Here is a 26,106-nt window from a genome sequence, read left to right as displayed (position 1 = left end):
AGTCTTCCACCCTCTTAACCCATCACAGATCCGTTGTTTTCTTTGGAGCACCCAGAAGGAGCTGTTTAGTGTATCCCTGTATCTTTTCTTTACCCTCCCTATATGTGCACATTTCTGTATATAGAAGCAGTCTTCTGAGTTATATTCCCTCTTTTTGAGTTTCTTCTGGAAACCAAGGGCATACGTGTGGCCTGGGAGCCAGCAGCAATCAGACAGATTGCTGTTAGAAAGGAAACTGATAGGTCTAAAAAGGGAAAGCTTGTCTTTAAAATATTCTCCATAGGAAAGAAAAAAAATAACTGCAAAAATTACTTATTCCTGCTTCCCCAAGCTCTTTTAGCTTCTGGTGTCATCTGTACCAGCAGATAAAGTAAGTTCTTAATTGTGCTCTTGAAAAGCTGAGAAGAGCAGTTCGTAGTTTTTATTACCTCCTTTATCACGCACACTTACATCCCTATCCACCTTCACCTCAAATACTCCTCAAATTCCCCACAAATGTGGGAAAGCTGGTTCTGCACTTGGATGACTGGGATCCACAGAGGAAGGAAATGTCAGGGAGACTGGTATTTACATAGCTAACATAGAAGGCAAGCAGGCCTCATGAATTGCAACAGTAATTAGCCAAAAATACTGAATTTCTTAATAGTTTACAAAGGTCAAAGGAAGTTCATGCAATTTGCTGTCTGTATTAATATGAATGGCTTTCAATTTAAGCAAGTAATGCCAAACAGACTTATAATTATTATTATTAACAGTATTATTATTAACATTATATATAACTTCACTTGCACTTAGAATTTTGAGAGCTTTTTTATTCACTGTGCAAACAGCTAGGAAGACATGTATCATATATTCCTTGAAAAAGTCACAATTTGTAAAGTCTAGGCCAAGAATCAGATTTGTAGCATGTGGCATTTTGGAGATAGGGTGTCAGTCTGAATAAGGAATTCCAGCTCTAGCATCTGTCATATGTCTAAGGGATTTTCAGTGGCAGGCATGGATAGTTAAAAGATCTATCTGTTTGCTAAACATATTTTTTTTATATTTTGTTTACTTGTAAGCTTTCATTCTTTTCACCAATGTTGTACTTACAAACCTGACCATAAGTCCTGCCATACTGATCTCCTCTTAGTTTTATATTTACCTCCCATGGTGAAATGACTGGTCTGGTAGGTGAGGGGAGAGCAGTGGATATTTTCTACCTATACTTGAGCAGGGCTTTTGACACTCTCCCATAAGATTCTTGTAGAGAAGTTAGTGAAGTATGGCCTGAAGAAGCAGTTAGTGAGGTGGATTGAAAGCTGGCTGAACAGCTGAACTCAAAAGGCTGTGACAGTAGAATGAAATGTAGCTGGAGACCAGTAAATAACAGTGAACCCTGGGAGTCAATGCTGGCTCTGGTCCTGTTTAACATCTTGAGAAGTGTTACATGGTCTGGATGATGGGGCAGAGTGTATCCTCAGCAAGTTTGCTAATATCACAAACCTGGGAGGAATGGTTGATATGCCAGAGGCTTGTGCTGCCATCCAGAGGGATCTCTACAGGCTGGAGAAATGGGCTAACAGGAACCTCACTAAGTTCAACAAGGAGAGTGCAAAGTCCTGCACCTGGGGTGGAACAACCCCATGCACCAGTATATACTGGGGGCTGACAAGCTGGAAAGCATCTTGTCAGAAAAGGACCTGTGGGTCCTGGTTGACAGTTGAACCTCAGCCAGCAATGTGTCCTTGCTGCAAACCAGGCTAATCGTGTCCTGGGCTGCATTAGACAAAGTACAGCCTACAGGCCAAGTTGAGGGAGGTGATTCTACTCCTTTCCTCAGCACTGGTGAGGCCTGCTGTGTCCTGTTCTGCTCTCCCCAGCACAAGAGAGATGTAGAGATCCTGAAGAGAGTCCAACACAGAACCACTAACATGCTTAAGGGACAGCAGCATCCCTCTTCTGAGGAAAAGCTGATAACTGGGACTCTTTAGCACAAAGAAGAGTTGGCTCAGGGACGATCTTATATTTCTGGAAGGAGGGTGCAAAGAGGATGGAGCCAGGCTCCTTTCAGTGTTGCCCAGTGACTGGACTAGAGACAATGGGCACACACTGAAACTCAGGAGGTTCCATCTGAACATCAGGAAACACTCTTTGACTGACAGGTGGCGGAGCACTGGCACAAGTTGCTCAGGGAAGTTGTGGAGTCTGCATCCTTGGAGATATCCAAAGCTGTCTGGACATGCTCCTGGGCAACCCAGTCTAGGTGATGACTCTCCTTGATCAGATGACCTCTAGAGGCCCATTCCAACCTCAGCCATTCTGTGATTAAGTTTACAATGGAAGAGTGAAGCAGATCATGCTCTTTGCTGGTTTCAATGGATATACCATGGCCAAAGTAGGGTTTGGATAACCTTCAGAGCTTTTTTTTTAACCTTCATTGTGTTTAGGGGAACTAGCATCGGGGGATGTTTTCTGCCCAGCAGCAAAGGGATAGTGCCAGATGCTTTGTGGGGAGCAAGTGTTCCCTCCACAAGTCTTAAAAGAGTCTTCCAGCTCTGGCATTTCCCTGCTCACCATGTTGAGGAGAAGATGGCCATTTTGTTCCTGGCAAGCCCCTGTCCAGTTTTACCACCTTGAACACATTCCTTTGCTACATTGAGCTCTTAATTTTACTGATTTTTAGGGTGGCAGTGAATTCAGACATGATACTGAAAGTGTCATTCTTTGTTTATACATACCTATATATGTAACAGTTTGGGACTTTTTGCCCACAGATTTTGTGTTATATTTGTAGCATTTCAACAATATGGTCTCCTAAGTTTTACAAGCCTTCTATCACATGCTATATCCTTCTCTGCTGGAATAAGATGCCTAAACTGCAGGGGAATGACAAGCTTATACATATGCAAATGTATGCAAATATAGTTGTGGTTTGTGTTGCAAAACTGATCTTATACCCAGCTAAAAATCATATTAAAAAAGTGTTCATGGGCCAAACCTTAGCTGAGCTCTTTCAAACCTTCAGGTGGAGACTCATTCAGTGCTACTGGCTTGTTTCAGTTTACCTTAAACCATCTCTTAAAAATTAAAGCAAGCTGTCTGTATGTCAAGAATTTAAGTGCTCTAAATCAACAATTCTAAATACGTATTTTTAATTAAATAGAGGTAACTGCCCATGTAGACTAACTCATACAGGTCATATAAATTTTTTCTAAAGTAATTTTTTTCTTAAATAGACATTTCATTGGAGTTGTTCCTACTGCACATAAATTAATCTTTTCTTTGCTAATAGGTAACACATAATATGTGTATAAGGCTCTGACACCCCTGATATTTTGTGCTGCCTCTTTCAATGGCCATTGTGTTTGTCTGTCCCTTAGGTTGCCTTTCTCAAAATTCAATGGTCAGGTTTTTCTTCTGTTTGTCCAGGGAGTTCTGGCCAAAGCAAAAAAATCTTTCTTAATTCTTGTTTCATGCCTGTGTTATCTCTGATTCTTTTCTGAATAAGTTTGCAAACAAAATGTTTGTTGAATTCAGACTTAGTCTCATCATTTTTTATAAATACTTGTCCTTTCACACAAGCCATTTCTTGAAGCATTTTTATTGAAGGTATTTTACTATCATTCAGTGCTTTTTGGATTTTGAGCTATTTTTTAAGATGGAACTAATATAGGAATTGAGAACTCCAGTTAGACTTAAACTGTAGATCTCTAATGACCACAGTTTGCTTTCAAGTCCTAAATGAAATTGCTGTCTTGCCAGCTCATGTTATTTTCTCCTTTGGCTTGTATGTTGCTGCCAGCATGTCACGTCATATTCCTTCATTTTTTTCTATAATATATTGATAAGGGGCAAACTAGGAGGTCTGTAAGCTGGCAGAATTCCCTCTAGATTCCTCAGGGTACTTTTCTCACTGACACCCTTTGGATCTGGCCTATCTGAATTGATGAAAGGCTCAAATGAAAATGCTGTCATTTGCCTTAGAGCCTTTCCCCTAAGCAAAACCCAGGCCAGAAATTTTATTCCTAAGATTTCTGAGTACTACATTTGTAAAGCACACAGATACAGTGCATGGTGCAGCATTCAGCTTGGTATTCAAGACCATTTCTTTGTGAGATGCTGTTCAGCCCTACTAATGCTATTAGCTGGCAAATTTGCTTTTGAATTTTGCTTTTGAATTGAATCTTATATAAAATTCTTCAAGCAGGCAACGTTTAAAGAACATTCTCCATTAGTCTAAGCCACTTATAAGCAATAAGAGGAAGTTAGCCTGAACTCCTGTTAAATAACAGTGTACCAGCCATTTGAATATCACATAAAGATCACGCGAGCAATGTCTGTCTATATCTTAATGAGTGACTAATTCTACATTGCTTCCTGAGTGCTTATAGATTGCTCCATCCAAACAATGACCATTCAATTTATTAGGAGTTTTATACTGGAGAATTAGCTAATGGCTTTTCCTGAATACTTCAAAAGAAAAAGCTGAAGCATAGACTGCTGTATAAATCAGATGAATAAAAAGTTATTTACAGTGCAGGTATTTCCAAACAGAATTCTCAGTTGTGTGTTTTCTCTGAGCCAGAAACAGCAGGCAGGTTTTAAAAAAGCTCTTATAAGCAATTTGGAAGGTTTTTTGGAGGAAGGAAGGGGAGGGTGGCAATAGTTCATTTTTACTGGTTGGTGGAGGCAGCTAGCTCCTGCTGTTTTGCAGTGTGAGATTACATGCTAGGCCCCCAGAGTGACACAACCCAGATTCATCCTGGCACACACCAGTGGTCATGAAAGAAAGATGTTTTTATGGAAGGAAACACATAATATTTTGTCTGTGGGGATAAAATATAGCTTCTACCCTAGTCATTCTGATTCTCTAGAGTTTGCGCTGCTGTTGCTTCTCTTGACTTTTGCAAAAGATACTGATATACTTTTGCAAAAGACTACAGGCATCTCCTCTGCTTTAAAAATGCAGTTCTTTCCTTTCCTGGATCAAAGGCCTCACCTTGAATTTTGTGTGCAGTTTTGATCTCTGCAATATAAGAAAGATATTAAGCTATTAGAGAGTGTCCAAAGGAGGGCAATGAAGATGGTGAAGGGCCTTGAGGGGAAGCTGCATGAGGAGCGGCTGAGGTCGCTTGGTCTGTTCAGCCTGGAGAGGAGACTGAGGGGAGACCTCATTGCAGTTAGAACTTCCTGGTGAGGGGAAGAGGAGGGGCAGGCACTGATCTCTTCTCTGTGGTGAACAGTGGCAGGATCTGAAGGAATGACCTGAGGTTGTGTCAGGGGAGTTTTGGGTTGGATACTAGAGAAAGGTTCTTCAACCAGGGGGTGGTTGGTCACTGGAACAGGTTCCCCAGGGAAGTGGTTACAGCACCAAGCCTGACAGAGTTCAAGAAGCATTTGGATGATTCTCTCAGGCACATAGTGTAAATCATGGGGATGGTCCTGTACAGGGCTGAAGGTTAGACTCGATGATCCTTGTGGATCCCTTCCAACTCAGCATATTCTGTGAGCTGCCTGCTGTTGTTCTGTGAAAGTTGACACTGGAAAGCTGCGTAATCTGTGGGCAGATTTATCTACTTAATTTATCAAAGGGATCAGAGAAAGCAACAAACAACATGGGTTGTTGTGAATACTGGTGTGAAGGTATTCCCTCTTCCAGATGGTGAGTTGACCACGAGGTTGAGAGCTTGGCACTGAAAGGTTCCCTCAAAACTAGTCATGAACTGGAGCAGGAATGCTCGAGGGTATTTACCTCACCAGCTGCTCTGCTACTCCACCTTCATATTGAACCCTCCCCAGTGAACTGTTCAGATCGATAAATAGCCCATGTCCCTTTGGAAATGGGCTGAGAGATGGATGCTGGGAGAAACTCAGCTGTCCCAGAGGGGCCTGAGCATCTCCCTGTGAGCAGTGTGAATAATAAACACTGGTACTCAGGGGAAGAGCCTGTCTCGGGAGTGCAAAGTCCTCAGCCATGGGACACTGGTTTTCAGTGTGCTGTTGTAAGCTTTGCTCCTGTGGAAGCAGTGGTAAGGTAGGCAAAGGTTTCTTGACGCCTTATCCCAGTCTTATCTTTATATGGTAATGGGATGCTGTGTGGCTGCTTTTCCGGAGAGCTGGAAAATGCACCTGGTACCCCAAGCTGAGAAGCCAGAAGCACTGTTTTCCAGTTGTGCCCACTCTTAACTCTACAAGTGGTCCTTTCTTCAAGGGCAATCAAAAAGTGATCAGGAGACAGGTGCATCTTCCTTGACAGTCCCATGGTAGGGGTCTTGGGACCATTTCCAAGGGCTATCATCATAATTCTGTCATAACTGGGAAGAAACAGGGAAACAATTCAGATCCTGCTGCAGCCCCAGGGGCTGGTGAAGTGAGGATGCCTATGATAATGATTATATTCCTGTGACAGCTGCATGGTACAGTTCCTTGATCATGACTAATTGTCTTTCCAGGGAATGCCTGAAGCTCCTTGAGGAATTCTGTGCTTTTCTGCTCCCTGATTCTTCTTGATATCTCCAGACTGAGACACAGAGACAAACCAGAATTCACTTCTAAGAGCACTTTGGGGTGACTAGTAGGCAGACAGACTTAGAAGGAAATGAAAAATATGACATGGGGAGGAAGGGAGGAGAAGAGGACAAAGTAAGTCAGCGTAAACCACCTCTGGTTGGGAATCTCAACTCTTCTTCTTTGGCCACCCCCAAAACTTTGCAAGGAGGAAACCAAAAAAGAGACAGTCACAGAGCAGACTGTGAATCAGGATTTTAACTGAGCTCTTTAGAGTGTCCAATAGAGCCATGTTTTCGTAACAGTTTCAGTTGAGTATTGTTGCTTCAGGAAGCCAGTATGGACCCTTTCAACACAGCAGGAAACCCCTAAGCTTCTCAAAGGACACAGAGAAGGGCAGATCTCTGCTCTCTCAGGAAGCTGCTTGTCCTCAGGAATCTAATCTTACATGGGCATCATTTCTGGCTGCAGCCTTGATGATACATAAGAAACTCGTGTTTCCTACAGGTGGAAGCCAGGGGAACCTCTGAGAACCTCTGAGGCCCAAAGTGATTTCATCAGCTTTTGATAAAGCAGTGCCTGTGGTTAAAGAGCACACAGGTGTACAGTGCCATACAGGAAATGAGAGTGTAGTAAAACTTTTTTAGTTGTGCTGCTGAACATGTCTAAATGGCCTTGTCCCCTGACTGAAACAGGAAAGGAAGCTGTTTTGCAGTACCAGTGTCAACGCTTGGTGAAGAAACTCTGAAATACAAAGCTATAGACTGCAGCAGCACACTGCAAATATTATTTTTTTTTAATTTCACTTCTGCATTCTCCTTTTTAATTTCTAGCCCATAGCTGATAGCTCAATAAATGCACTAATGTTTACTCCTGAGAAGTATCAGGGCAGCATCTAAAGGACCTGCGACCAGTCGCTGTATTACACCCCAAGACAAGGTTAACCCATCCCTGTCACCAGCGATGGTACCATCAGTCTCCTGTCTGAAAGGCCCGTGGCAACCAACCTCCATCTACCCTTCATCCACAGAGATATGGAGGGGAAAGCTCACCCAAGGAAGAGCACCACAGACATGGCAGGGGCAGCCTGGCAGCACAGGACTTCAGAGGCTGATTGGGATGCAACAGATCCTGCAGGCTGACAGGGAGCCCTGGGAGGCTAGTGCATACTGGGATTACCCCAGTTTTGAAAATAGAAACATGGAAATGATTAAATTAGATGGCAAACATTCAGCAGTACTCCTGTCTGATCTGGCAGCATGTGGCAGGCGTGGTGTGAGGATATCACCTCACTGTGTGCATAGGCAGAGGGTTTGCTGCCTGTCTCATGTGAATCAGAAGAGTGCAGAGAAAAGGAAGGGACAGTAAAACACTGTGAAAATAGAGGGGTGCTAGCAGGGGATAGCCCTGCATCCATGCCATTCGGTGCAAGCATGCAGGCTGCACCTCTCTTTCAATACAAGGAGATTTATTTTCTGGAGTTGGCCTTTGCCTCATGTAAGGTTGAATCCCACTGTAGCCTGAGCAGTGGGGCTGAGCATCTGTACCCTGTGGGTGAGAGAAGTTTGTAGGGGAGCAGGGTGCATCAGGCATCTCTTTAAACCACGCTGCCTTCTTCTTGTTAAAATTGGACGTAGTCCTACCTAGTCCTGCCATCTCCCTACACCAGTGGTTCACAAACTGGAAGTCTGCAGTTTGCACAAGTCAGGAAAGGAAGGAAAGTACTGGGTATGAGTGGTTACATTTGGGGAATTCAGAGAGTAACTAAATTCGGATGGCCATAAAAATTTATATGACCATAAAATGCTGCTGCAATATGACTCGTGGCCATTTGAGAAGGATCACCCAGTCATGGAAGATGCCAGGGAATGCTTTATAGATAGTAATGAAACATATGTAATCATTTTGTTTATGCTCATAAAATGCCTTGCTTTGTATTAAAGGAAGTAAAGGAGATATTTCTCTGATACCTTAAATACTGCAAAGGAAAAGTAAATACAAGGAGTTGGCTTTTGTTTTTTTATGTTTGTAAGGCATATATATTCTAGAAATAAGACTTTTAATGTCTCTTATGCTGAAATATTCCCCAGTAGGATGTGTCCTCACATGGATCTCATCTCAATGTCACAGATGAGGATGCTGCACTCATAATTTAAAGTAAATTAAGTCCAGACTTTTGACTGCTGTTAAATTACCAGAACCTTGCTTGGTTGGAAAAGCTTTGGTCAATGCTGTGCTACAGAATGTGTTTCAGTTTCCTCTTGCACATTAAAATTAATGGTCTCATCAAAAATAATTTGATTGGAAAATTAAAAGTTGGCTGATTGTTCCTTCCTAGAATAAGGAATTAAAACTGAAGGGATTTGTTTGTTTCATCAGAACAAAAGGAATAAGCATTAGCACGCTAAGGCAGTAAGTATTCTTGCTAAAGAACCTTTTTTTTTTTAAGTATTCAGGCACTCCTAATAAAAAGGCACATAAGAAGTAAAATAGAACAATCTGTTGTTATTTAACATGGCAAATATTGTTGAGATACAAATACAGTTAAGTTTTCTCTGGTAACTAAGCAACAGATGAAAATACCACTTATCCGAATTGCTGTTTATTCTACTGCATTTTAGCTCTGCAGTAGTGATTTTCATTTTCCACACCTCAAACACAGAAAGAAAAATTGTTTATGGTATGGCTAAATTGTTTAATATAGTGTTTGATATAGGGGCAAATTAGGCGTCAGAATAAACGTCTAGGACTGTTACAACTAGCTATTAATGACTTTTGATCTTCTCACAAGTGTTTCACTAGATTAGATAACATAAGCAAATGTCCCCTACAGACTTAGACACTTGTAATAAAATGGACTACATGAGGCGTGAAATCAGAATAATATCATTTTTCCAAAGAATGCAAATGGTCTCTCATTCATGTGTATCATCCTAAGGACTTTTTAGATAAAGCACATGGTAGCAATATAGCCTTTGACACTTCTAAACTGAAGACTTTTTTCTAGAGCTGTATATATTACTATCAGATCGTTGATTTCATTAGGGTGAAAATCTGTAGCAAGAAGTGCTCAGAGCCGTAGTCAGACCGGACTCACATATGGTTTCTCTGTTCCACTAAGCCTCAGCTATCTGTATGAAAAAAGAATAGTGTCTGTGAAGCATAATGGAGCAGCTTCTGAAATAATTTCTTAGAGAGAAACAATGGGCATAAACAACACCAAGCCACTATGAAGTAAACTGGGTTAAAACTCAAACTCTGTTAAATCGCTGCCAAAAGCCTCTTCAGTTTCAGTGATACCAGGATATTCACCAAGAGCCTTTTACAAAAGAATAGATGAACAGTAGGCAGGTTGGAAACCTTTAGCCCAGGTGCCAGTGACATCTCAACTCTCTTCAAGAGAGGAATTGTGCCCTGTTTGGAATATATTCTTGGAGCCTCCTTGCCTATCTTGCGTACCTTTTACTAGAGCAAGATCTGTGGAGAAGGTTTGGTGTTTTTTTTTTAATCCACAAATTCAGGAGAAAATATCACATTCCCAAGAATAAGGGAGAAAGGAGAATTTTCTTCACACAAGAGAAGGGCATCTCCTCCCAGTCATGAGCTTGTGAAATATCACTTGGATTTGAGTGTGCTGAGTGAAAGTTATACCTTGCTTCTGCAGGAAGGTATTAGGTTGGTCAGTGCCAATTTCTGAGGAATGTATCCTGTGAGATTGTTTACATTCATCCCAGTTAATCAACTAATAGTTGTAAAGCACTTTAAACATGGAAAGCACTCCTATAAATATTGGGCATGATCATATAATTACACCAACACAATCTCAGTTAAATGCACAATTGGGCATGCTCTAATCGTGTAAGGGACATGTTACTAGAAGTATTTCCAATATAGGTGTCTTAGTCTATGCTAACCATCCTCAAGATTGGTATGTGAACCTGGAGCAAAATGAGCACTCTTGATTTTGGAAATACTGGAGAGCCACTGTCTGATCAGAATTAATGTCTCTTTCCCCAGAATAGAAATATATTTTTTCCACAACTACAAATATAGGTAATTTTTTACTTCTATTTTTCTTGATTCTTGAACACATGTTGTGGACAGCACAAGGACTAGCCTGCTTTTCTGTTCATTTTTTACTTTACTACCTTCTGTCATTAATATAATGGAAAAAGAATATCTTTTCTCAGATTCACATCCTTCAGAGTTATGCTTCATCAATGATCTGTGTACTGTGCTGTGTGATGCACTGAAATAAATTAAAACAATTAAATGATGAAGCATTCTCCACTTTCTCCAGAGGTTAAAAAAGACATTAAGCTTCAAATAACAATATGTATGTTGCCATCTGATTATCAGTGATATATGAAGTATTGCTTCCCACTCCATTGTCTTAATTCTGAATAGTAAGCTTGTTTCAATCTGCATTGACAACCCAAGCAGTGGTCTGTCTTAAAAAAAATATTAAAATAGTAAGGTTTTGATATTTCGTTTTCTTAGTACATTTCATAGAATCACAGACTGACAGAATGGTTTGGGTTGGAACAGACATTAAAGATCTTCCAGTTCCAGCTCCCTGCCATGGGCAGGGACACCTTCCATTAGACCAGGTTGTTCAAAGCTTCATCCAACCTGGCCTTGAACACTTCCAGGGATGGCGCATTCACAACTTCTCTGGGCAACCTGTTCCAATATCTCACCACCCTCCCAGTGAAGAATTTCTTCCTTATATCTAATTTAAACCTACCTTCTTTCAGTTTGAAGCTATTCCCACCTGTCCTGTCACTAAATGCCCTTGTAAAAAGTCCTTCTCCAGTCTTCTTGTAGGCCGCTTTTAGGTACTGGAAAGCCACAATAAGGTCTGCCTGGAGCCTTCTCTTCTCCAGGATGAATACCTTAACTCTCTGAGCCTGTCTTCATAGAAAAGGTTTCATAGTCTTGCGACTGTAAAATCTGTAAGAAACTCAGTTATGTCTAAGCTTTTCTCCGCAAACAGAAGAGCTATGAAATGGGGGGGGGGGGGGGGGGGGGGGGGGGGGGGGGTGTGTGTGTGTTTATTTGTTTTTACTCTTCTAGTGAAATAAGAAATTTTGATGGACTATCTTGATTTATCAGATGAAGCAGTTACTTTACTAGATGGCAGTACTGTTACCACACATTCTGTTCCTTCTTCTTTTCCTTTTTTGTCTGGTGCTCTAACTCAGTTCTCCACTCCTTGTCATCTCTTTTCATGTCAATTAAATGCTCTTTGGGGACATGAATAGGCAGTGTTTGTATACTTGTAAAGCACTTGCAGAAGACTGTAGTTGACTGGATGTAATCACAACCAAAATAGTAACGCTCAGATCTGCTGTTTTAGGTTCATTGACATCAGTTTACCCCACAATAAACCTAAGACATTTTCCAGTGCAGAACTCTTTTTCACTTCTTCCTGTATCTTTCTGGAATAATTGTGTATAAGACTTGCAAGTTGAACTCAAATAAAAATGTAAGTTTCCACCAAAACAATACCAGAAGACCAAAATATAAAAACTGTTTAAAATAGGAACTACCTCTGAGTGTATCTATATGTCATTTGCTGACAATAGGACTCTAGCGAGGGTGTCAAAAGTGGAATTGCATAAAGCATATATGTATATATATATATAAAATAGAATGTGTCATTATTGCAGTGTTAAGTTATATTTGGAAGACACTACAAGAAAGCATTTTCTCTCATTTTTTTTCTTCTTTCTATTTCACAATCAGAAAAAAGTGTCTTCGATATATGAAGCATTTTATGAAACCATCTTTTTATTTTAATAACTGCTAATTTGCACACCTAACATCAATTGCTGGTGCAATTAATTGTGGATGCAAATCAGAATGTTTAGCTGTCTAATCACCTGATTGTGCCTATAAATCAGTGACAGTAACTACGTGTGTAAACTCTCATTTCAGCCTGCAATTAATTTGGCCAAAATTGAAAGGACAAAAAAAATTACCACCCTAGGCTGAAATTTGCTCCATAGTGTGTAAAAACGGAAAGTATCTTCCTCCTCTACCTCTTGTGTCTAAATTGCAGAGAGCTAAGTAGACAAAGAGCAATGATTCCCCAGTCCCCAATAACTCACTGCCAGTGTTTCACAATAAAGTGCAATGGGAGAGGAAATATTTCCATATGGGTTCATTAATCACAACATATTTGCCATGCACAACCACTCTGCAGAGCAGGTAAAGAACCCTGGGGAACCTCGCCTGGCACAGTATGTCATTTTTGTAATAGGAAAAGTATTTTTTTCACAAATGCTGTAGAACTGAGGTTGCAGATGGCTCCACTGGCAGAGCTAGAGCCTCCTGGCACAACCTTCAGCAACCACAGCTACTTTAGGAATTTATAGCAAGGGTTAGTGATAGCTTAAAAGAAGGATGCTGAAAATGCTATCTGCCCCCACTGTGCAATATTCCAAGGTGTGCCCCTTGAAAGTGACATGTTAGGTAGGACAAACAAACCCCATCCAAAAAATAAACTGCAGAAGGAAATACAAGTCTTACCTGTCCCTGTTGCACTGCAGGACTTTAATGAGAGGTCTAGGAACAATTAAATGGATTGTGACTGAGAACCTGTGGGTCCAATGGACCCCATTAACAGAACTGTGCAGCAAAAGGAGCCTTTCCAGCCCAGTGGCTTCTTTCGGGTCTGGACAGCAGGCCATTTCACTGTACCTAAACCCAAAGACATCAGAGAGCCCCAGTTATCCCATCACACTCTGACCCATCCAGACCTGCTCAGTGTTTTGTGTGAGAGTTACAGCTGGTGTCTTGTTCACTGTACCTCTGTGGTCTCAGTCTCTGAGCAGTTCATTGCTGCTTCACTCCACATGGGACTTTGACAAAATTCAAAGCCACCTGGTGTGATTTTAATCTAAATGTGAGTTTAATGTGTTTTCCTTTTATATTGCTATGATGTGCATTGTCAAGAGAAATGCTGCAGGCTCAGATCTGGCCTCTCAGCTGTTTCTTTGTGCTAGTCCTGGTTTTACTTGGTGCATACTTCTGAATAAAGCTGTCACTCTGCAGTAGTGTGCACATTGGGTACAAAAGTGCATTGAATACAAGGGTTCATTGGGTACAAGCACAGTGTCATTCTTCAAGGGGGCAACTCAGTCTTGGGCTATTTGCCAGTCAGAGGCCAAAAATCTCATCAGCAGATACCTCCAGAGTTACAGCTGAACAGAGTAGGGATGAAAGTTTGCATGCAACCTATATAAAAGAGGTTTCACAATTCACAATGCTCCACCAGTTATGAAAAGGCTTTTAAGACAGGAACTTGTGAAAAGAAGAAATACTGAAAGACTTTATCTTAACCAATTAAAAGAATTCATATTGAAACTGGTTAAAATTTATTAAAATTGTTCGTATTATAAAATATAATCTCACTTAAAAAATGCTATGAAAACATATTAAAAACATCATAAGAAAATGCTGTCAGGACTAGGATATGAAAGATGCCTTGAGAAAAAGAGAAACAGAGATCCACATGAGTTAGTAGCTCACCAGGGCACTCCAGCAGGATGCAAGGCACCCTGATGCAAGACAATACCTTAATCTTCAGAATTTTTCATTAAGCAACACTGGGTTTTTTTCAGCCAGTCTTAATTAGTGTGGAATTAAAATTGTAGGGACAAGGTGGGAGCCTAGACTTTCTGACACAGAATAACAGAGAGCAGATCAGAGTAAAAGAGCAAATCAAAGGCCACCTTGCTGTGCTGCGATTCAGGTGTGTTATGGCAGACCACTGCAAACTGCAAGGGTCATGACAGGCACCACAGCAGCTGGGTGGCCTGGCCATCAGAAGACATCCCTTGTTTCCTAAAACCACTCGTCGTTCCTGCACCAGCCAAAATCTGTGTAATGGGCTGGCTGCCATTTGTATTTCCCGTTGCTTGCACAGGTCACTAGTGCTGACATGTGCTTTCTGACTATTGCTTCCTTTATCTGCTGGTTACTACTCTGAGCAGCAACAGCCTGTTGGGTTCCTGGCTCCTGCTGCTTCTTACTGCTGCTGCTGCATAGGAGCTACTGTAGTGAGTCATTTCTAATCACCAAGGGAACCCACAGCCAGATCTCCACTCCTCCTAAAATAAGAACTCACAGCTACATCTTCTCTCCTCCTAAAATAATCAAACTATGAGAAAAAAAACCCACTATATATCTGGCAGTATCTAGAATACAATACTCAGTGCATTTGATGGGTGGAAAAGCAGGACAATGAGCTCAGCCATAGCAGGGCTCCAGGCCGTAGCAGGGCTCCACCCAAGCTTTGCGGTGCATGGGGTCCTTGAAGTCCTCATAGAGCTATGCAGAAAGGAGACTATTTGCAGGTTCTGAGTAGAGACCATTAAAAAGTCAGTTTTGTTCCCCTCCTTATTTCAAAAACTTCTGAGGAAGGCCATATAATCAAGATATCACCCTTACATTTCAAATCAGAAAACTGGGTCCTTGAAAGAAACACTATTTAACAAATAAGACAATGCTAAGCTTTCTTAATGGCTTTATGAGGGTTTGTCTTGTCTTCAGTTTAGTTTACTCTTATCACATCAACTATTATAAACTGAAATACAACAATCCTTTTAAATAAATGTTCATTATTTTGAAGTACATTGAAAAATGTATTATTTTCAAGCAGAGGTATAACCCGTAAAATATCACTCTGCATTTCTATAACCACTCTTTTTTATTTCTAGGTATTTTCACACAATGTACTTGGGTATCCGGAGTCGACAGAGTGGAGAGAATGACAGATGGCGGTTTTATTGGAAAATGGTGTATGAGTATGCAGATGTGAGTATGCTGCATTTGCTAGCCACGTTTCTGGAAAGTGCACCACAGCTGGTCCTGCAACTCTGTATTGTTGTACAGACTCGTACACTCCAGGCTCTCCAAGGTAGGGGTTCATTTAATCTATTTGTTTTTTATATTTTTTTTAAGATGTAATTTCCACACATACATATTTATCCTTCTTTCAAACTGCTGTGTGCCTTGTAGTCCTGGCATAAGAGCGGATCTTGCCTGCTAGCTGGTATTGAGCTGTTAACAATGATTCTGTCAAGAAAGCCTGTGTTGTTAGAGGGTTTTTTAGCATTTCTTAATGGCCCTGGGTTGTGGGTAGGATTTATAATGTTTTGCTTTCTGCATGTCCTTGTAATAGAAGAGCTCTTCTGATTATCCACTGGGCCAATGTGAAAATTGCATCAATCAAGCTATTGCTCTTCTCCCTGTGCTTCTTTCTGTGAATGTTCAAAACCCTCCAAACTGCAGTAATGAGATTCATATGGCATTTTGCAAAACAGAAGATGGTACAGAAGATAACAGCTATTCTGTGAAGAAAATGCCAATGTTTGTGTCCACCAGTTCTCTTGAGTCTCATGTCATCTCCTGAGCAGTACTCATTGCTTCACACTCTGTGTTTCCTTCCAAGGTTGATGCTTTCAGCAAGTGTGATTACTTCTTTAAAATGGTAAATGCATGCATATGTCCTGCCATACAGTTTTGTCAGGTGATACAGATATTAGAATATCTCATTCTCTACTGCTTTTTTGATGCTACTTTTGGCTACCTGACAGCTGTCCTTTTGTATTTTCCCATTGTTTTGCCTTATGGCTGCACCTGGACAGAGATTTTTAGCAAGCGAATGAAGTGAATGAGAACTTGAGATCCAGAAGGTAACAAAAATGCTGTGAGGCAGTGAGGAGTGCAGAGAGGAGGAGCAGAGAAGCAGAGGGACAGAGGGAGGAAGGGAATGCAGCTTTTCTGTCATTTGTTTTTAAGAAACAGTTCGTGTGCTTGCACTATACAAGATAAAAATGTGACAGCACCTTGCTCTGAGAAATTTTGGGTCGGTCAGCTTATTATGAGTAACATTCAGGGAGTCTGATTGGGTGAAAAAGGACTGGGCACAAAGTGGGTAACTGTGTGAAGACCTTGATCCTGGGCAGTTTCCTGTGGATAAACCAGAGGCTTTTCCTTTACCTCCTCTTTGAACAGTATCATCTATGAAGGAGCTGTCCTTCTTACTGTGTTTTTGTTTCTTTAGATCTAAAACTCTGTCACCTTAAGGGGAAAAGAAAACCAAAATTTCTCGTTTGATTAGCTGGTGCTCTGTATAAGGAAGTTTGCCTAAGCACTTCCTCCAGCTATTTCTCAAAATGATAACGCCCCACACCAACCAGTTTGAACTATTATCATTCAGGAGAAGGTATTATCACTTCGAGAAGCTTTGTCTCCCCAGAAAAAGTGAGTCCAGAGAGACACTTAGGAGAAGAACATAGGCAGAATATTGTATGGTCAGATGTAATTTAACTATCTTCATAAACTAATAATACAGAGTGCCTTTCGCCCTCATTTTAGTGCAAGAACAGATCTGTCTCTGAGAAATGTGGTTGATGAGTACACACTAAGCCTGTGATACACTCTGCAAGTGGTTGTTAATTAGAGAAGACCTGAAATGCTTCAATTTAAAAGGAAAAAATGGTTCCTGAAGCCTACAATCAGCTCTGTGAAATCTGTGTATCAGAAACCAAAAAGGAATAAAACTATAATTATGTATTTCAGCTGAGAAGGTTGAAAATATTTACTTATCCTCTCTTCCCCCATTTTCTTCCATCTTCCAAGGAGAAAAGGCTCAATTTAAAGAAACTAAAAAAATTAAACATGGTTGTAGTATTTCCTTAAGCAGTAGTACCATTATATTCTCCTGATGAAAGCTAATATATTTTAGTACCTTGCCAGCTGTGAAAATCCTTTCTCTGTTCTCTCTCCTTTTTTAAATAAATATTAAGGATAATGCTTTGTACCACAGGATGCTGGATTTCCTGTGAGGCTGCATAAGGAGAGCATAATTTCTCTCAGTGGTATCATGCTACAACTGGGTGTTTTAAAAGGTCCAGCCATAAGGTATATGCTTCAGCTAGCTGTCCACTCACTGAGCCTGTTAGAGAGATTTCTAACGTGGATCAATAAACAGGGTGTTTGATTGATTTTATTTCTTTAGAGAATGCTGCTTGTTTTTTATTATTGTTCTTTTAGCTCTCTGTCATGCAGTACAAAGTTTTTATGAGAATTGTTAAATGACATCACTGGTCCATGTTCTTAAAAGTATATGACTTTCACAAACCACAAATTTGGCATGGGAAATGAATTGCCTATAGCAGGGTATTTCTAATATCAAACCATTAATGACTGCAGGAAAAACTTTTAAGTATTTTATTTATGAAATTGTATATTTTTCATTCCAAATGCACCAAAATAGCATCATTCCCAACAGGAGAATGCTGTCAGTGTGACTGAAGATTCCAAGTTTTGTAATGGGGGCTGGCTTAGTATGGATAATTTCTTATTTCAGTAACTAAACCCTGCTAATCAAGGTAAGAAAAGCACACAAGCATGTGCAATGTGTGCAAAACCTTCTCTCTCAATCTTCCATACACTGCAGCGAGGGCCACTTCAAAAGGCCGGAGGATGCACCACAGGGATCCTTTAGCACTTGCCTGGTTTCCCCAAGTATGAATTAAAAAACTGCAGTGTAAACTTCTAGCAAAGATTATGTACCACTGTACCATGATGGTGCAGCTTATGGAAGAGGCCATCAATAGTCATGATTGACATCTTTCTTCTGTGTCGTCACCCAGAGATACCTGAGTATTAATAGAAGAGTAGCTAAATTATAATCTAAAAACCTGATTCTTTTTTGAGATTTCACCAAAACTGGCACAAATAGAGGCAATGATCTTTCTTATTCTGCCTACAACCAGCAGCCAGGTCCTGCCTCAGTGAAAGGAATGAAATTGCATATGGGGGAAGCTGATGATTTCTCAGCACTAATTCCTCAAGAAGACAAACAACTTCAGTCTGATGCTGGACTAAACTGGAGCTGTGCAAATCCCCTATTACCTCCACCTTTTCCACTCAGGTGGTTCCTTTAAGTTTGAAGAAATATCTGCTCTCTAGAAGACAGATGTGCCTTGAAATAAGTAATTCCTCAGTCTTTTCCTCATGGGAGTCTGTTTCTCCTGCCTTTGCTCTGAACACAGCACTACCACAGGAACTTCTCTGCTGAACCAGCAGCACTTTCAAACTGCATTGTCTTTTTCTTCTTTTGCCTTTTTTTTTCTTTTTCCTCTCCCTTACTTACCCTGTAGGACAATCCTGCCCTAAGCAGCTTCATGGTGGCAGTCACTAGCTTCACTGGTCCTATTCTAGGTGGGAAATGTATGATGAATCGGATGGCTCTGCATGTGGGGCGAGCAAAGGCAGAAAGTCCACTGAAACAACTGATGCTCAACTTGCATCTCTTTGCATAAGGGCATATGTGTGGGCAGAAGTGTCTGAACCACTTGCAGATGACCTAGTTCACCTGTCAGAAACAGTGTAACAACAATAGCCTGGTGGCTGGGGTGGGCTTACTGACCTCAGTGCCAGCCTACTTACACCCACAGCCTGAAACTCCCTGGGGACCTGGGCCCTTTGCCCCATGTTTTTCATTCTGCTCCCAGGGCTGGGCAGTCAGATTCTGCACTGGCTCTACCTTCAAGTCACAGAGATTATCTCAATAAATTCAGAAGGCTGCAAGTAATTCCCTTATAAATGCCTCCATCCCTCAAGCCATTTAGCAAATAAGCAGTAGTTTCACAGTCTTTGCTATAAAAACAAGCTCTTTCACAATAAACTACCATAGACTAAGTATCAGTCAAATTTGCTGACAAAATAAGAGCAGTCTAAAGCCTACAAGACTCTTCCTTGGTTGTGTCTCTGGACATCCAGCATAATGGTCACATCTCATTGCATTTGCTCTGCTGGCTTGACAGGTCTTAGGGATGACAAAGTGATAGACAGACCTGGATGAACAAGCTCACTTAGTGGGGTTATTCCGGTTATTTGAAGCCAACTTCATGCAGGGTGCCCTTGAAAACCTCTAATTTAATCATGAAAAGTTCCTACCCAGCCTGCAGGCTCCTGTCACGTCACTGGCTGAACACTGGGTCCCTCACACACTTTTATTTTCCCCATTGCTAACCTGGTTGAGGCTCAGCAGGATCCAGCTGTACTCCCCAGGACGGGGGTTGTCACATATGGGTAGTGACAGACCTGGGGAGGCAAGGGGGACACAGCATCAGAATGCGTAAGGAAGGTCAGGGCATCTCATTTTGGAATCCTGTCCACAGGCCAGCAGTCATCCCTTGGCACTCTCCTTTTACTTACTTTGATTTTCCCACTATGCCATTTGATTTTAGAAAGACTTCTCATCTTAAAACGATTAAAAGCCAGCAAGCAAAAAATCCTGCTGACCATCTGATTGGAAAGAGACGTCCATCTGTTAACATAAGTTACTATTGTCTTATTCAAGGGCACGATGTTCTAGCTACACCTAGATGAGCAGATAGACAAGATTTCTCCCTGGATTTACCACAGATTACATTATTTTTACTGTATTAATTAACACGTATAAATTATATATTAGCTTCTCATTGTTTATCGCATTGACAATTTTTTCTTCATCAGCCTTTGCGGAGTTTGTTCTGGCTTCTCCATACAGTGCTATTAATCAAAGTCTCTATCAAAGTTTAATCAAAGTCTAATCAAAGTTTATATCATATAAAACTGCAGTTCTTAGTGGGGACTGACAGTAGTGCAGAAGCAAAATGAGAAGTTCAGAACAGTTTATAAATTCATCAAGTTTCACTGAAGTCACCACACACCACAGAGCTGCTGGATTCTGCTGAAAATGCATTTCCAGGAAAACTCCCTGGCCAACCATTTTCCCATTTTCTACCAGCTCTGTTGGAAACTTCTACACTGTTCATATGCTGACACTGCAACCAGTGTACAAAGGTTCACAGTGCCACCAAGCATCATTCTCCAGTCCTTCTACTCCAAACAAATTGCTGTTCCTGCCTGAGCTGAAGAGGAAGTTCATAGACTTGATAGCAGTTTATGACATGTCTTATAGGTCCTAACTTTATCTGGTAGAAGAAAATTATGTTGTTAGCTAGTTCATTAAAAAAATCCTCTGGCAAAGCTCTTCCTCGTGCATCAGGAATTCAAACCCTTTTCATATCAGCAGAGTAAAGTGAAAATCATTTAAGTCTTTACAATCTTCTTGTGAGGACAACATTATGCTTTTACATGGCTTTTCTTTTATTGTTACCCTCACAGCAATTTTGGATTGCTCTGTAAAATGCTGCCTTCATTTGCAGGGCTCTTTAAATAAATAAATAAATAAATAAATAAATGAAAGAATTCTGATGTAAAATCTTATACAATTCAATATATATTTGTATGGAAATAAGGTGCAGCACTTGAGTTCTGGGCAAGCTGCCATTACTTTTTTTCTGTGTCGTCAAAGTTCTGCACTGCTGCGGTCCTGCATCCAGCCTTTCCAGAGAGAAAGTGTAACAGAGCAACCTGTAGTCACAGATTCTGCCTGCAACTTGGCAAAACAGATTTTCAGTGACAAGAATGAACAAGCATGATATACGACAGAGAAAAGGTGTTTTGTGCAAGTGACTGTTAAACTGATCTGTAGGTCCCTTTGCAAATCTTAAAATGTTATCTTGCACTCATTAGGATAGAGCCATCATATCAGCATACCCTTACTTCTGATAGTACAGGAGAAGACCTCCTGAAGGCAATCATGTATCATAATCGATTTTATAACCTGATTACAATCTTAAAACTAGTTATACCCTTTGTATCTAATATACCAGTTGGAAGTTTAATTCTCTGATTGATAGAGACCTGCTGATGCTTTCTTGACTTTTGAATTCCATCAGCAGTCTGTCCCTATTTATTTTTGTGCCATTCCTCTTTTTACACTCGTCCCCTAAGGAAATGAGGTTCATATGATTATATAGCCCATTTCTGTCCTTCTGTCCCAACTTATAAGAACTTCTGATCCATTGCACTATTTCAATTGAGTATAAGAGAACAGACAACATCTCAAAGATAACTATGTTTCTTTACATGTGAAAAAAGCAGCCAATACCAAAGGAAAAACAAACAAAACAAAATAAATAAAAGAAGAGCCTCTACTAAAGGGAAAAGCAGGCAGACTTCAGCCTTTTATTAGGCACCAGCCACCAATCAGTCCAAATACGCATCCTTACAGACAAGGCATTGCACTGCTCTCCCCTGCCCAGTGGGACTGTTGTAACTGACAAACAGGATTAGGAAATAAGAGACACTTTGATGGGAAAGTAAGAATCATTCCTCATGCTGTGTATTATCTCATGAGAGGTTTTGAATTGTCTTCATAGACTTTTCCTTCATCAGTTTCGGCATGAATTCATCTTTGATGAATATGGATGACCAAGACTGCACAAAACACTCTAGATGACATTTAGCCAGGACTCCCATATTTCTCATGGCAATATCTCACTAGGTATGAGTTAGGATTGTAATTCCATGTTGACTCAGGCGTTTCACTAGTTAATCTTAGTTATTTCATGATTCTTTGAAACACACAGGCTCTTCTGGTGTCATGTCCCTCTGATGAGGCTTCAATTGCATTAAAAATATATTAGCAATTAAATGCATGTAATGAAATTTCATCTTGTTTCTATTTTTCCAACCTGCAAGATGGTCCTGATTTTTCTACATATCACTCTTCTGCATTGATAATGTCTCCCAAAAACTTATTAGTACATTATGTTTTAAACCCAAGATTATTAAGAGAAGTATTCAGACAAGATTGCTTCTAAGTTTAATCAGTATTGGAAAAGGTAATAATAATCCAACTCCAGCCCAAGAGTTCTCTAATAGCATTTCAACATAATCTGCAGTGTCTTTCTTTGACTAATTCCTTTACCTGCTTTATTTCTCTTCTGCTATCCCTAACTTCTCAAGCTTCACCATACTTTCCCATTAGCATGGTAGTCTGCCAGAGTTTTGATAGATTAGATCTACCACATTTTACTTGTTGAGAAAGGGGTTATAAAAGAAAGATACAGAGCTAGCCTAGACTCTGTGGCTCTCTTATGATCTACTTTTTTTTTTGTAGGTATCCATTATTTTTCATATTCTTTTATGTTTCAAGGCCAGGTTGGAGAGGGCTTTGAGCAACCTGATGTAGTGGAAGTTGTCCCTGCCCATGGCAGAGGGGCTGGAACTAGATTATCTTTAAGGTCTCTTCGAACCCAAATCATTCTACAGTTCTATGTTTACCTTCATTTTCAGTTAGTTATTGCTTTAAAAGCTGCTCTAAAGCTTTGTATTGTATTGAAGCCTACATTGTAGGCCTGTTTCAGCCGGGTACTTTTGGAATGCACCAGGTTGCCTCCTTTCCAGTCACATGGCACCAGTTTTGAGTGGAGCGACTTAAGATGCTTCTCACCAGCAGCAGGATTTCATACACCAGCTTATTTTGAATCCTGAAACAAAGAGGTTTTGGTTGCACTGGGTGAAAACAAGGAGCTTTGACTTTTGCTTCCATCTACAATAATGTGGATTTCCTTTCTGTTTCCATTTCCTATCAGCTGGCTCTGTCTTTGAGCCCTTGTTTAAAGAGCCCCTATGAAAAATTGTCCTAAAAGACACAACTTTTATTGCTGATCATCCTTTTACTATTTCTATCAAGGCACCATTTTTGAGGTGGGTTTGCATACATCTAGGTTTTGAGGCTTTTTCCAGAAGTTTTTTGTTTTTCAGTGTTTAAAAGAAATCCTTCTGTGCTTTACCTTAAAAAAATCCAAGCCTTCCCCATGGAGAAGTCCTAGAACAATTAACTTCTGCTGCCTTCACTGATTTCTTTAAAATTCTGATAGACAGGCTTACTAACAGATCTATTTTTGTTTATCCTTCCATTTTATTTGAATTAAAACCAACATTCATGTGATCCAATGCTATTTTTCATGATTAGATGTCCTGTAACAACCTCAATACTTTCTGTAACTAAGTTTAGAAAGAAGCCTCTCTGCTTTCTGTCAGAAAATCTGTCAGTTGTCACACTCCAGAATATCCAGGCTGCCTTCAGTAACGCTTGTTCTCCAGCCTATATCTGAGAAATCAGAGGCTGCCATAACAAGACAATTCTGTGCAGAATTTCTCCCTGTAATAATGGTTTGAACATCTCTATCCATACCCAAATTTAACTCTGGAATTCTACAGCAGACTCTAACAACTACCCACTATCTTTCCCCAAAGCAATTTTGTATGCAAACAGAATCTGTTTTATCAGGGAACAATTTCTGGAACATCATTCCATTCACACACACTGTTTTTACCATTATTTCCATCTTTTCTAAACACCAGCTCCCTTTCAGTACCCATGTCCAGGGAGTGATTATGAGTCCGTGATGTTTCTTTAACCCTATAGTTCTTCTTGTAACCCTGTAATGCTTTATGTCCTACGTTTATTTCCTGTGTTTCCTGATGTCCTGTCCCTGTCCATTCATCTATCTATAGGCATGAGACATAAATACAGCTTGTAAATGTAAAAGAGGTGATGTATGCAATGTGGCAGGTATTGTCAGGAAAATAAGGAGTTGACAGAGTTATGATGTTGCTTCTTAGCACATTCATTACAACCCCTCAAAGTCAATCAGAGAAGATACTAGTGAGCATTTTTATCCTTTCTATTTAATTGCAGTAAAAACCCCTAATTCCTCTAGCAACATTAGTAACAAGGGGAACTGCATCAAATATTTTTTCCTAAATAATATGTTCTGGTGACTCTCTTTTTTTACTGAGTTTGTGCTATCTTTATCCTTGTTTAGTACCTATTAACTGGCCATAAAAAGACCACAGGTCCCCAGCACAAGAAGGACATTGACTGTTGGAGCGAGTGCAGAGGTGGCCATCAAGTTGATTAGAGGGATGGAACACCTCTTCTATGAGAAAAGGCTGAGAGAATTGGGATTATTCAGCCTGGAGATAGGGTGACCTAATTGTGGCCTTCTGGTACCCAAAGGGCGTCTACAAGACAGATGAAGAGACATTATTTATGAGAGCATGTAGTGACAGGACCATTGTATGGGTCCGTGATCTCGGTGGCCCTATACTGGCCTCGCTCCAGTTTGTCAAAGTGTTTTCAGTACTGCAGTACATGATATGGACATACAAGAGTTTTCCTTTTCCTTTGTGAGTCTTTTTGTGGCTGTTCTCGGTCTTCTGAGATCCCTCTGCAGGGCAGCCCTGCTCTCCAGCACATCAGCTGCTCCCCTCTGATGGATCCAGGATTTAAGGTCATCATGAGCCTGGAGGTATTGTGAAAAGAAATTCTTCGCTGTTGGGGGGAATGGCAAAAAAGCCCAACCAGAAGTTGCTTTCACATTATCTACAGTTTTTTAAATATAATAGTGACTTTGCAAAGCTGCTAATATATACATAGTGGTAAAAACAGCCTGAGACACAACGTAGTGCATTTAGTTTCTGCAAGCGTGATATATTGCCTACACAGTGAATTTTATCTGTTGGGGAATGTCAAAAAGTTAGTCACATATCCTTCTGTTCCATTTTTGTTGTGCTAAAAGTGCATTTGTCAAGTAAAAAATTTCTAGTTTCATTTTGGGCTACTGTGTTTTCTATGACTGGTATGTTTGTTCAGGGTTGGGAAAAAAAGTGATGCATGGTTGGCACAGAAGAATCTTTCGTGCACCTAGTATAGCAGTGAGAAATTTCAGTCGTGATTTTGTCTTACTCAAAGACTGCACAATACTTCAAAGATACGAATTAATGTGAATTCTTCATCATGCAGTGACCTTTAAAACGCCAGTCATGGAGCCAGTGTACATGTCCAGCTTCACACCGAATACATAGATCTGAAATTTTATCAGCCATCTTTGTTTTTAGTGCATGATACATGCCTTCCCTTATTCATCTTTCACCTTTTGATCTATATGCAAAATTACTTTTTTTGCCAAAATTAATTTTTTTGCTAAAAGAAAAGTAATCCTTTCTGTTTAAGGTGATTTTAGCTGCAAGTTGCAGGTCAAAGTGGAAATACATGTTTTAAAATATGTCTTCTCTGAAGTTCAAGTTTAGTTGTCTACAGGCTATACTACAAATTATGACATTTCTATGGGAGTTAGTATCTGTAACACTTGTGCGCTGTAAACTCAATTTCAATCTCAAATTCAAACCCAAAAAGGGCAGTATCCCAAGGAGAAGACTCCAAGTTAACGATCTCCAATCAGCCACAGTAAGAGAAAGATTCCAGGCAAACCTTCAAACTAAGCTTGATAACCATTCCACAGATTCTGCAGATTCCTCTCCTGAAGCTATTTGGCACCATATTAAAAGCTGCATCCTGCAATCCTCCGAAGAATCCTTAGGGTTCTCCCTCAAGAAGAACAAAGACTGGTTTGATGAAAACAATCATGAAATCCAGGAATTGTTGAGGAAGAAGAGAACCGCCCACCAAGCACACCTTGCACTGCCATCCTGTCCCGCAAGAAAAGTAGCCTTTCGTCTTGCATGCAGCAAACTCCAACAGAAACTCCGTGACATCCAGAACAAGTGGTGGACCGATCTAGCTGCAAAAGCTCAACTTTGTGCAGATACAGGGGACCACAAAGGATTCTATGAGGCCCTCAAAACAGCATACGGGCCTACATACCAAATCCATAGCCCACTACTCAGTCC

General features: G+C 40.4%; 1 protein-coding gene across 1 annotated transcript in view; it reads left to right on the top strand.

Annotated features, from left to right (window-relative positions):
• XKR4 (XK related 4) overlaps positions 1-26,106 on the top strand; it is a 226,860-nt gene that overhangs the window by 124,628 nt on the left and 76,126 nt on the right. Inside the window, exon 2 of the mRNA XM_027672994.1 lies at positions 15,216-15,415. Coding sequence (XP_027528795.1) covers positions 15,216-15,415 — 200 coding nt within the window. The remainder of the gene's footprint in view (positions 1-15,215; positions 15,416-26,106) is intronic.

This window comes from Neopelma chrysocephalum, unplaced genomic scaffold (genome assembly GCF_003984885.1).
Source record: "Neopelma chrysocephalum unplaced genomic scaffold, ASM398488v2 Primary Assembly neopelma1_22, whole genome shotgun sequence".
NCBI lineage: Eukaryota > Metazoa > Chordata > Aves > Passeriformes > Pipridae > Neopelma > Neopelma chrysocephalum.
This window is presented reverse-complemented; position numbering and strand designations above follow the sequence as displayed.